At 39.6% G+C, this 13,189-nt stretch overlaps 1 protein-coding gene across 1 annotated transcript in view; it reads left to right on the top strand.

Annotated features, from left to right (window-relative positions):
* Nucleotides 1-13,189, top strand: part of LOC134624179 (NACHT, LRR and PYD domains-containing protein 12-like) — a 463,420-nt gene that overhangs the window by 270,573 nt on the left and 179,658 nt on the right. The window contains exon 8 of the mRNA XM_065470091.1: nucleotides 8,294-8,467. Coding sequence (XP_065326163.1) covers nucleotides 8,294-8,467 — 174 coding nt within the window. The remainder of the gene's footprint in view (nucleotides 1-8,293; nucleotides 8,468-13,189) is intronic.

Raw genomic sequence — 13,189 nt, 5'->3', positions numbered from 1 at the left:
GCTTGCTAATTTCATGAGTGTTAAAAAGTGTGAATGTTGAAGAAAATAAACTTAAAACACACTTGGATAAAATAGAGTTGTGGAATAACTCAAACGAAGCTGTATGACAAGGGAGTGAGTTATGGAAAAAAACAAAAACAAAAGGGAAGTGATTAAAGTAGTTTAAGAAGGGTGACTTAGGAGCGCTGTTGCACTGATTGAAAAAACAAGTGATTAGTATAGACAGAAAATGAAAATAATTGAATAATGTGATAAGGTTTAAACATGTATTTATCTTGTGACTGAGTATGAAAATTAGTTGGAGAGCTAATGTGAGTGATGATAGAGGAGCTTGCTGTGTGTGTGTGATTGAGGCCTTGAGGAAAGGAAGCAAAGCAGACAGTTGAGAGGTGAAAATTTGATTAAGAGGTTTATAAATTACTGTTGACATATTGTGAGAACGTGCTTATATGTTTGGTTGAATGTGAGTTTGGTAAAGTGCTTAAAGGGGGATATTGTGTACGAAACGGTGTAGCTGTTTACGTTTTGGGTGTGTTCTATGGGTGAAATTTAAGATTGTTGAAGATTTTTGAGGTTGTCGTTTTATTTTTAAAGAGGGAGTTTTAATAAACATGGACATGTTTAAGGGGTTTTGTAACAGTGCACTTATAAAGAAAAAACCTGTCAGGTGATTTTGTTTTGTACTTTGATGAGCTAATACTCAGCTCTCTTTTTTCTCATTTTTGTTCTAAGCAGGCCTGCAAAAGACAACAATGAATAACGGCGCCGACAATAGTCTCAGGAAAACAAAAAGTAAGGTGACCTTTTCCGAATTACAATGGGTCAGATTGTGGGTCCCTGTCGAAAAGGATTGCAGCGAGCCAATCCAGTCCAAAAGTATAAAGAATTATTTTCCTAGAAACGAGTAAAAAGAAAATAAATGATTATATAAATACACTGAGTTTGCTGAAAGTGGAAAATCTGATTATTCGTGCGGAAGTCTACCAATACCCGATGTTAATGCGTGTGAGTGAATGTGTGGGTGAATGGACGACCAGGCAGACCATAGGTTGGACCGACTGGACACTGACAAAAGACTGGACTAAGGTTGGACATATGACTGATAACTGTTCTGTTTTAAGTTTTATTTTATAACACAGGTTGGATCATAAGTGGGAGAAACTGAGTATGAAGTGTGAAGTTCTGGTTAACACACAGGTTTTTGTTTCTAGGACGTTTCAAGGATGCAGGCTGTGGATGGAGCCAAGAAGGGATTTTGACATGATGATTAATTTGATTTCATTCCTTAAACACAGGTTTGAAGGCTCGGAGCATCTATACCTAATATGATATGATTAACCTTTTCTTTTAATTCCCTAACCTGAGTGAAGGATTTTGAGTTTGTAACACATGAGATGTGTCACAAAAAGGGGGGTCTTAATATATGTGATTAGCTACAGGAAATGAGCTACAGGAAATGTGCTCTTTTAGGGTTACTAAGCAAATGTCTACGTGACCTTTACCTAATAATCTTTGTGATGATAAACTTGTTTACCGACTTGCTCTTTTGTAGAACATACAGACTTAGGAAAGGGGAACCTCAGCTCTGAGTTCTGAGAATAACTTTGGTATATTTGTAAGTTGACAGGAAACACGTTGAGACAGCCGTATAGGGCAAATGTGTTAGAGCTTGTAATTAAATGTGGGACTTGAAAAGAGGAAGCAAATTTGGTACAGGACGTGCTTGAGATGATCAGATGAGAGAAGGGGAAGGTCAGGAAGAGTTAAAGTCTCTTGAGAAATTAAATTGGGTGAAAGGGGGGTGTAGCAAGTAGATTCAGGGCAGCTCACAGCCCGGCGTAAACGCTGTCACACAGCTTAAGTTATTTGGTTGATTTATTTTATGACAAAATAATAAGGAAATATTAAAATATACAACACGTTGAGAAGATCTCTTTTGTTATATTTTAGTGTTTAACATGGAAGATGCCTCTCTGGAGCTTCTCTCCTGATGCTACCCCACCAAAAGACGCTTATCCATAGAGACTATGTCAGCTCCCAAACAGACAACAACAAACCAAGACTAGCAATAAACAATCTAAACATAAATAATAATAAATAAAGAACAATACAGAATCCAGATCTGAACCGAAGAATAAAATAGTGAAATGTGGATTATTAAATATTAGGTCTCTTTGTTAAAAGAAGTCTCTGTTAGCTGACGCCAAGCGGTCGCAGCAGATGGCTGCCCGTACCTGAGCATGGTTCTGCTGGAGGTTTCTTCCTGTTAAAAGGGAGTTTTTGCTTACTACTGTTGCCAAAGTGCTTGCTCAATAGGGGGTCACAAGATTGGTGGGCTTTTCTCTGTATATATGCAGCACCTTGAAGCAATTTTTGTTGTGATTTGGCGCTATATAAAAAAAATTAAATGGGAATGTATTGAAGTAAACTTAAATGTCATAAACTAGGAATTAGTTCATTTCTCAGGGGAGAAATGAAAAAACGGGGACTGGTGTTAGGAATAAAAGCTATATTTTTAATATGAATCTCCTCATTATCTTGTTTTATGTACTTTAATAATGAAGGCTGGCTTGTAGAGCAAGGCCACCTTTTACTCACAAACAAGTGCTCAGCCAGACTGAAAAACAGGAAGTTTTAGTGCACAAGGCATATTAATAAATATAGACACAAAAAGAGGAACTCCCCATATAAACAATATTCAAATGAGTGAAGTATAAAGTACCGAAATAACACTATATAAGTCACAGCTGATGATTTTAATGTTAGAGAGATCTTGCAACTGGCGTCTGAGCTGTGCAGAGGTCGCTCTTAAGACAGGTACTTATGTAGGTTAACATAAGGTTGAGCCCAACAGAAGCAAGGCACCCTAAATGTGCACAGCATGCAGCAGGGGTGGCCAAAATAATATAGGAAACAGCACATGTAGGGAGAGAATACTCACTAAAAGTTCTGACTAACATAGTGTGGTGGCTTATGTGAACTTGCAGGCGTTCACTATGACATCATTAGCACAACAGAGACTGAGTAAAGTTTTAGATGCTCGAAATCTGACACTTACACATGAAGGAATCAATATGGCAGATTTAATGGGATTAGGAGGACCTAATTATTGTACTAAGACAGCATAACTTGAAGGGAAAGTCAGGGAAGATTTAAAAACAGGACCTGTTGGGATTGGGGATTTAGAGATTCTTTTATTGCTATCATATAATCTGTCTTATGATGACTGCATTAATAACATGTTGTACAGTATTATTTTAATAGTATTGAATATGTTTGTCATAACAGTGATGTCTCTATTTACAGGTTGAGTTCATTTTATACACAATGCATAACTGTGCTTGTTTAGAGTTAATGTTCCGTCCAAAAGGGTTTTAAGCTTCACTGGTGAGAGTGTCCAGGTGATACATGTTGAGGGAAGATGAGAACATAGCAGGTTAATTGCATGCACGCTTACAAACACACATGATTTAAATATAGGCCAGGCCGAAGGCCTGGACTTTATGTAGCTTTTAAATTTACAGCTCCTAACTTGCAGGAATGGCGTGGAGTGTAATGAATGAATGCAAAACATGCTTACAGACACAAACATGAAATGGATTTATTTTACAGGGTAAAGGTGGAACACATGTTGCTTTGTTTCTGCTTAGCAACTGCTGAGGTAAAAGGTGTTAAAGATAAATATGCAATAAGTGAACAGGAAATGTGTGAGGGTGAGCCGGGTGAAACAAAATGTTGTAGATAATGGAAACTTGTCTAAACTGGTATGAACAGTAACTTTTGCATGTTATGTATATGCTTGAAGCAAAAAGAGGAGTAAATGATGATAGAAAACTTTGAAGTGTGTTTTCTAGCGGACATTTAGGCTGACATAGGGCTGGTGTATATTTTACCCGGGGTGTTTTTTAATAGAACTAAAAGCGTTGCTCACACACATAAAGAGTATTGAGATTAAGTAAAGTTAATATAATGGATAGAGCCCAGAACATGATATTGTCAACCAACTTTGAATAATTAAAGGAACATTAGATGAACACAGTAGGTTAGTAAGGTGTAGCAGAGAGAGGCGGTTTGTTTTATCCCTTACAGGAGAAGATTTCCACTAGAGAGGGACCCAGAAAAGGAGCAGAGACCACTTAAGCATGAAGTGTTTTCAAGTGGGAGCTGGTGTTTTATTACTGGACCACCTAGAGGACATGAGGTGGTTTTCTGATTTGCTGAGTCAGAGGACGGCTAGAGAGGGTCAGAGCGATGGAAGTGGACTTGGGAATGGTGGTTTCGGGGCCCATGATGCCATTAATGGATGTAGAGGTGACAGAGTGGGTCGAGGAGTGACCCAAGGAAATGGTGTGGTGATGTCTCTGGAGAGACATCAAGAGAGGGAATTGTAATATTTAAAGAAATTAGGTCACTGCTGAACTGTATATAACCATCATCCTTAACATTACATTAATTATCATTTCATCAAAGTGTGTATTGAAGCTGCTGGCATTATGTTATAAGTTATATTATAGGGGTTATCATAATCAAATATGAACATGTTTATTACAGGTGCAGTTATAACTACTTTAAAATGATTGAGTTAACATATATATATCATAACTCAGAGCCTGAGTATATGGTTACAGTAAAATAGTAGCTGAGCAAAGGCCTGAATGTATTCAGCTTCTTGTGGTATTTGAGTTTGCTTAGTTACAGGTGACGAAAGGATGTCAAGTCCATGGGGACCTCAAAGGCCTGAGATCTTCACCATATTTGGATGGATGGGGAACTTCTGTGTCTGCAGTTATCTCTTAAAATACATGAATGTTCTGTACATGCAAATTATGTGACTGTAAACGCAAGAGGGGGCGTTACAATACCCTGATGGGATAAAAGCAATCTAGAGTGTATTTTGGGTAGAGATGTACAACTGATGTTTTGCAGTTTACACCTCTCCACGCTGCGTGCATTCATTAAAATCAATTGTTTGACCGACCTCTTCTGGACCATCATTGTTTTACTCTCGTCCTCAATTTCGAACCCGTAACACAAGCACAAAAATGCAGGGTGTGTATATAAAAGGGTTATCACTGCACCTGTAATAAAAATGTTAATGTGAGGTCAGCATGTTCAATAACCATCTTAATGCAATATCAATCCTGTAGATTATATTATTAATGTAATGTTAATGCTGCAGAATATATTGTAGCTGCGAAATAAACTCTTTAATCCCACACTATAAAATTTAATATTGATTAAAAGAAAGAAAAAACTCAAGTCAGACTTGATGGCATTTATTGGCAGCATGGTGCCTGTTTGTCAGTCTTTGATGATAAACTGCACCACAGTCTAAAGCAAACCTTCTGACTTTATTGACTTTATGCATGTATATGTTCTTCCTTTTCACCTTGGACACACAACAGCTCTGTTTGTAGAACACAATTCAGATCAGCAAACATATCCTAATCTAGATGATTTTTAAGGTGGTATCTGGGACGGAAACTTAAAAATCAGGTTGGATGGCCTGTACTATATATCGTTGCACCATATTGATAGCCATGCAGGGTGGCTCACTCCTTGGGCAAGAAGACCGAGGAGTGAGCCAACCTTGGTCAAAGCTTGATCATTCAAGCTCACTGTTTTCCCCTTGTTGGTTGATGAAAAGTTTTTTTTTTTTTTTTTTTTTTTTTTTACCTGACTTATAGTCATCATTGTCCTAAAAACTTGCTGAAAAGCCTTCAGCTAATCCAAAATGCTGCAGCAAGAGTCCTGACAGGGACTAGAAAGAGAGAGCAGATTTCTCCTGTTTTGGCTTCCCTTCATTGGCTTCCTGTTAAATCCAGAATTGAATTCAAAATCCTGCTCCTCACTTACAAGGTCTTAAATAATCAGGCCCCATCTTATCTTAATGACCTTGTAGTACCATACCACCCTATTAGAGCACTTCGCTCTCACACTGCAGGCCTACTTGTTGTTCCTAGAGTATTTAAAAGTAGAATGGGAGGCAGAGCCTTCAGTTTTCAGGCCCCTCTTCTGTGGAACCAGCTTCCAGTTTGGATTCAGGAGACAGACACTATCTCTACTTTCAAGATTAGGCTTCAAACTTTCCTTTTTGCTAAAGCATATAGTTAGGGCTGGACCAGGTGACCCTGAATCCTCCCTTAGTTATGCTGCAATAGACGTAGGCTGCCGGGGATTCCCATGATGCATTGAGTTTTTCCTTTCCAGTCACCTTTCTCACTCACTATGTGTTAATAGACCTCTCTGCATCGAATCATATCTGTTATTAATCTCTGTCTCTCTTCCACAGCATGTCTTTATCCTGTTTTCCTTCTTTCACCGCAACCGGTCGCAGCAGATGGCCGCCCCTCCCTGAGCCTGGTTCTGCCGGAGGTTTCTTCCTGTTAAAAGGGAGTTTTTCCTTCCCACTGTCGCCAAAGTGCTTGCTCATAGGGGGTCATATGATTGTTGGGTTTTTCTCTGTATTTATTATTGTGCGATCTACTGTACAATATAAAGCGCCTTGAGGCGACTTTTGTTGTGATTTGGCGCTATATAAATAAAATTGAATTGAATTGAATTGTCTTCAAATTAACTCACACACTGCTGTAGCTTACCTGGCTGAGCAGGTGACCCATGTACTGAAAGTTAGAGTCGTGACTCCAGGGCCTGGTTTGAGTCTGCCCAAGACCATTTCCTGTGTGTTATTCTCCTCACTGCTCCCTCCCTTCCTGTCGTCTCTGTCCTATACAATGAAGACAAAAGGCCTCAAGTTGTGAAAACATTTCCCCTTCATCATCTTCCAAATCATCTCTCTCATCTAAAATCACCAGTATTCTCTCAGTATAGAATCTTTTCACAATCTTGAATGATAAGGATCCAAGTGGGTAAAGTTATTTATTTGTTGTGTTCCTATTTGCAGCTGGAATAGAGTGTTAAAAACTCTTGGCTGCCAAAATTACATCCAGTTTAGAAGAAAAACATTGAGTGAAGTGTTCGTTTCATCATCCTTCACAACTTGTCCACCAGGTGTCACAAACTGCAGCAGAACAGTACAAAGCACGTCATACTGAATAGCTGCAACGACCAGAGTTTTACCTGCCTTTGGTATTTCTTGACAGCATGAGCGTAATATTTACTGAACAGAGTCGTCTTCTGTAATCTTTTCAGATTCAGATTCAGAACCCAGTATTTATTTTTAAGGGGCAATTAGGATACTGACCTTGCCAACCGTACATACAATACACAAACATCACATTGGGGGGACAGGTCAGGCTAGGTAGCTGGCCGGTCAGCCGCTAGAGCAGCGACCCGGAACCGAACAGCAGAAAATGCACAACATCAAGAAAGATGAGGAGAAAAAAGAACTCCCCCCAGACTGAGCTCCAACAGGGAGATCAGTTTGAGAACAGAAAAAAAAATGACCTTAGCGCAGAGCACATGAAAACTCTTAATACGCCATAGAAACACATGACAAGCAACAGGGATGGGTAAAAGGTGAGAGACAGCCGGGGTAGACAGCGCATCCGGGCCTGCAGCATTTGCGCTGGTCCCCTCGACCCACCGTCTGCACCGGGAGGGGATAAGCATGCTTAGGATGTCTAAACACCGATCAGGGTGAGATTTGTTATGTTCAGCTTCAGCCTTGAAACCACAGCTGGCGCCGGTATGTTAGCCGCATGAAGTGATGGTGGTTTTCTTTGGTGCCAACAACTGCATGTCAATTTCACAGCTGATTTAACAGTCAGTCACTCGTCTCTCAATCTCCCGTTGGAGAGCCACGAGCTTCTCCGAGAAGTTATCAGTTTTGCGCTCAAAGAGCAAAGTCTGAGAACTCACGACCGCCATGAGCTTCTTCAAGATCTTATCCGTGCTGCGTTCAATGAGCCCATTTTGAGAAGTCACGACCCGTCCCATTGTCTCAGTCACAGCGGGCAGCCTTGTAGGGTTTTGAACAGCTGATTCCACTTTCTTTAATCTTCAATAAGCCAGGGCCAAGCCAGCTCAGATCAGCAAGAACCCTTTGCTGCTGTGAATGTCCGTGCTGCTATATTTCAGTATCAGGCTCTAAATGTACAAATGGATCTGAGAAGATTTCCAATCATGTTTCTACTAGATTTACAGTTTGTTTTCATGTCTTCTGACTCACAAGGTGAAGCAGGTGGAGCTTACAAGGAGTAAGTGCTGATATAGAAGAAGAGTTGTGTTTTAATGAAGCTATTTAGTTAACCAATAATTGTATTGCATGCTGGCATTAAAAAATGTTTCATTTGACTGATTTAATTAATTTGATTGTTTTTTTTTCTTCCAGACTGAGTGGCTGTAACCTCTCAGAGAGAAGCTGTGATGCTCTGTCCTCAGTCCTCAACTCCCAGTCCTCTAGTCTGAAAGAGCTGGACCTGAGTAACAATGACCTGCAGGATTCAGGAGTGAAGTTTCTGTCTGCTGTACTGCAGAGTCCACATTGTACACTGGAAACTCTCAGGTCAGGATCCAAACATCCCCACTGCTGATCATTAAATGATATTATTGTATAGACAACCAAGCTTTATAGAATTGGCAGGTGACCTTTTCTTTATCTTTGGATTGCTTAGGAGATTCTTAATTAGTGTCTGAAGATTTTTTACAGTCACATATTTTGTTTTAATGGTGAAACAGAATTATTGTTCAGTTCAATGAGCAGGTAGCGGTGAGATTCATAATAATGAGGTATATTTGTATTAAAGATGACTAAACTTGAACAGTAGCTGTGTGGGTTACTTTGTTTACTCATGTGTGCTGATGTTGTGGGTCATTTAAAGCTGAAGTAAACTTGTAATGAGTTTAATAGAGTTTCTGAAGTAAGTGTACTTGGAGATATTTATGTGTTTACTAAAGTCCAGGAGCAGGAGGCTGTGTGTAGCATAGAGGAACCCAGACCTCAGCTTTGTCTCCTGGTTTCTGTTGCTGCTCTTACAGTTTCCCCTCATCGTTCCCTTCAACAGTCTCCTCACTGTAACAAATCAAAGTGTTACTGTATAGATTCACGTCTGAATGTTGCCATGTGGTATTAAAACTAAAAGCGATGTTTTATACACACACGTGGTTCAGTCACACAGTAACTGATGGTAAATAATGTTTGTGTTGAGCACATCGTACAGGTCAACTACTCCACACAGATCTCAGGTTTACATGCTGGAACAGTTTGTGATCATGAAGGATAAACCTCACTTCCTCTTTCATACAGATGTGACATGAACAATAACACATTCATGAAATCCTTTTAGGAACACAAACACTATTGTAGCTGGAGAATATATTTGAATGTAGGATAATGTAGGGGATCATAAACAACAGTAATAACTATTGATAAAACTGTTGATTGATGAAGTCATTTTCTTCTTCCTCCATTTCTACCTTATTAACATCAGATTAAAAGCTGCACAGAGACAGGCACTGGACATGTTTAGCCTAGCTTAGTACAAGGACTGGACATGGGGGAAACAGCTCTCATCACTGGATCAAAACATGAAAACAAATCTGAAGTAAAGTTTTGTTGAAGTGAACTGTGGTGGTGCACAATGTTCCTTCTAAGCTGCGCGCGTGTGCAATTGCGCACTGCTGGCACAGTCTCTGCGCACAGAAAATATGTGTTGCGCACAAAAATAAAATCAAATCTCAATTGAAATTAAAATTAATACTTTAACAATTCTGTTTTGCAGTGTTAGTCAGTGACTGGCTGCTCCAGTATGGGATTAGAACGATGCCACTTTATCCCATTGTCCAGCCAGTGATGCGATTCACATTTGTATATAATAATAATGGATTGGATTTATATAGCGCTTTTCAAGGCACCCAAAGCGCTTTACAATGCCATTGTTCATTCTCGCCCACATTCATACACTGGTGGAGGCAAGCTACGGTTGTAGCCACAGCTGCCCTGGGGCAGATTGACAGAAGCGAGGCTACCATATCGCGGCATTGGCCCCTCTGGCCAACACCAGTAGGCGGTAGAGTAAAGTGTCTTGCCCAAGGACACAACGACCAGGACAGAGAGGCCGGGGATCGAACCGGCGACCTTCCGGTGTACACGCAGCTAATCAACGTGGTTTACAGGCTATGACAGCGTCCTTAAGTGCCGACACCGGTGTTTTAGCTGGCAAACCGGCCTGGCTGATGTGGAGTGAAGCCACGTTAATGACAACATGTACAACCATTGGAGATGTGAGCAGGACAGACGGAACAATTGATAAAGTGTGGACTTTATACCAGTTTTTAAATTGTGTTGATAGGCCACGTAAAACCAGAGTTATGATAAAAATATCTGCAATGTTTGGTTTTCTTCCTGAATACTATTGTTGTTTGTATTTACTGCGGGAAGAAACGGTAAAAACGGCATTTTACAAGGAAAACGCTCTCCGCCTGTGCAAAAACAAAACCAAAAAACCCCAACTTTTCCTACTGGTGGAAAAATGTACCATGTCGATCAATCAAAAAATGATATGGCGATATGGCATTTAGTTGTTTAGGAAGGGGAAAGTTTTAGGAGTGACGGTGGTGTTTTGAGATGTGAGAGATTTACCACATTTAGCGCAAATCTACAGGTGTTACAGGAGTGATACATCTGCTGCTGTCAGGCCTGCAGGTATCAGGCTGTTGTTCTCCTTTATCTCATAGTGGACAGAAATTATTTTTTTGGAGTGGCACAAATAATTTATGTGGCATCAGATTTGATGCAGAACAGCTGATTTTTCTGTAAATAGTTTGAAATGTTTATTTTAAAAAAACCCCGCCTTGGCAGCATTTTTAGGTAAACAGCTGCAACAAACTTTGTTGTTTGCAAAACTCAGTAACTTTTTTGAAGAAGTAACTATATAATTAATTGCCCAACATTGGTCATTATATACTTTATTTTGCAGACAGAGAGTTACAGAGTCTCTCCCAGACCACAGACTCATAATACAGATCAGAGCTTTATTTTTTTTAAAAAAAGAAAGAAAGTTGTGTTTTCAAAATTAGAGTTCAATTTATTTTTACTTCCAATAGTGTTAACATACTACACAGGTCATGAACAAGATTGTTTTTAATTTTCATTGTAAGTGGAATAAAGCAGTTAATTAAAAGTAGTCTAACATAAATGTAAATGCTGTAATTTGATTATTTTAATAAACCATGTAACTTGGATGGATTGGATGCTGGTGTGACCACAGTGCACACGTCTGATGTTGCTCACAGAGGTCCAAGGGATTGCTCAGGAGGTTTCCGCGTTCGCTCAGACACAATAAAAATTAGAGGGAACATTGGCGGTGACTGACAGGGAAAAGGGGGATGATAAGACTTACTGTAAATATAATTATGTATGTATTGAATAAGGAACAACTAAAATGTTCCAGCTGAAAAAATGAAATCAGTTTCAGTTTATGAGCTCTGTTTGTTTTCTTTACAGTTCCAACCTTTTATATTGAAATGAGCTGCTCATTCCTGTTTAGATGACCTGCATAAAACAATACAGAGCACATTGGGCTGAAAGGAAGCATCACAGTACAGCATCACTGAAGATTTAAAGTCTCTGATATGAGATGAGAAATGAAGCAGCCAGAGCTTTTTCATGAGTGGAAATCCACTGTGGCTGTAAGCTGCTGCTACAGCCTCCAGATTAGCCAGCAGCTCATCCTGCTCAACATTTTCTCACCAACTTTAATGGAAGTGTGATGTTTTCAGCTGGAGTGATGGTCAGGATGGCCTCCCTCTCCTCTTCTTCTCCTCTTCCTCTTTCATTTGTAAAGCCACTACACACTGCTCCCCGGGCACCCAATGGCTGCCCACTCCTTCACTGAGTGAAGGGTTAAATGCAGAGAGGAATTTCCCCACGGAGATCAATAAAGTACATTATTATTATTATTATTATTATTATTATTATTATTATATGTGCACATGTTTTTACTATGTTTTGCTTGAAAAGCTAAAATATAAGAAGATCAAATGGTGCTCTTTATTATTGTGTTGGTTTAGTTTCCTGTCTCTTGGATGGAGCCCAGCTGTGCGTGGCCCCTGGGCCTGTGGTCAGAGTGTGTGTTGGATGATCCGGCCCAGGATGAGGCCAAACTGACATGGGATTAAATGTCTGTCACATATTTGAGCCTAATTTAGAACATCATCCATAAATATTAAGTAATAACGGGACTCTCCTACAGCAAGACCAAAATTGCCTTTAAAACATCAGGTTATCCTGCTGATCAAAGTCCAACACTGAGTTTATAAAAACATGTTTGTCAATAATTTGTTTTCGTTTCTGAGGAAAATGATGCAATAACTTGCTGCTAATACACAACATTTCATCATATTTCCTCATAACCCTCTTTTGTCTGACCATTTGATCCCATTTGAATTTGCAATAAAGGATCCACAGAGTTTGGTGACAATAATGACAGTAGATGTTTGTGTGAAAGTGCTGGAAGCAAATGAGTGTGTGATGTTCTTTCAGTGTTGCACTTTGTAGACGCTCCCTGAGCACTGGTCTCACAGCCAGCTACACATAGAGACCAGTGTTGTTAGTCATGTGACTGGAAAAAGGTGTTGGACTTCAAATATGTCCGTTTCTTTCACACTTCACCTTTAAAAGTGAAGCCATGTGGTTCCTGGAAGGAAAAAAACAAAACTTTTTCTAGTCTTTGTCCTGTTTTTATGATAAATGTACGACTTTAATGTGAAAAGTTCAGAGTTTTTTCTCTTGCTGTGTTTGTTTGAAGCTGCTTCCTGTTGGCTTCAGCTGTTTGGAGTTTCCATTTTCTAAACTTCTACATTCTGAACCTTCTTCAGCTCTGAACAGATGATTAAACACTGAATGATTTCAAGCTCACACTTTGTCTAATAAACTTACATCCTTCATTCTTTATACAGATTGAGGAGCTGTAGTTTGTCAAAAAACAGCTGTGATTATCTGGGAGCAGCGCTGAAGTCCAATCCCTCCCATCTGAGAGAGCTGGACCTGAGCTACAACAAGCTGCATGATCATGGAGTGAAGCATCTGCGTGGTTTCCTGGAGAGTCCAGGATGTGGACTTGAAACTCTGAGGTCAGTCAGCATGTTTTAGTTGTGCTGAGATGAATATGATGTGAACTTTGTGCTGACACTGTGGATCAGTAGGCCCACAGACCTTTAGAATAAAATAGAATAGAATTGAATAGAATACAATAGCTTTTTATTGTCACTGTTACAAGAACAAGGC

The sequence above is a fragment of the Pelmatolapia mariae genome, linkage group LG3_W, assembly GCF_036321145.2.
Source record: "Pelmatolapia mariae isolate MD_Pm_ZW linkage group LG3_W, Pm_UMD_F_2, whole genome shotgun sequence".
NCBI lineage: Eukaryota > Metazoa > Chordata > Actinopteri > Cichliformes > Cichlidae > Pelmatolapia > Pelmatolapia mariae.
This window is presented reverse-complemented; position numbering and strand designations above follow the sequence as displayed.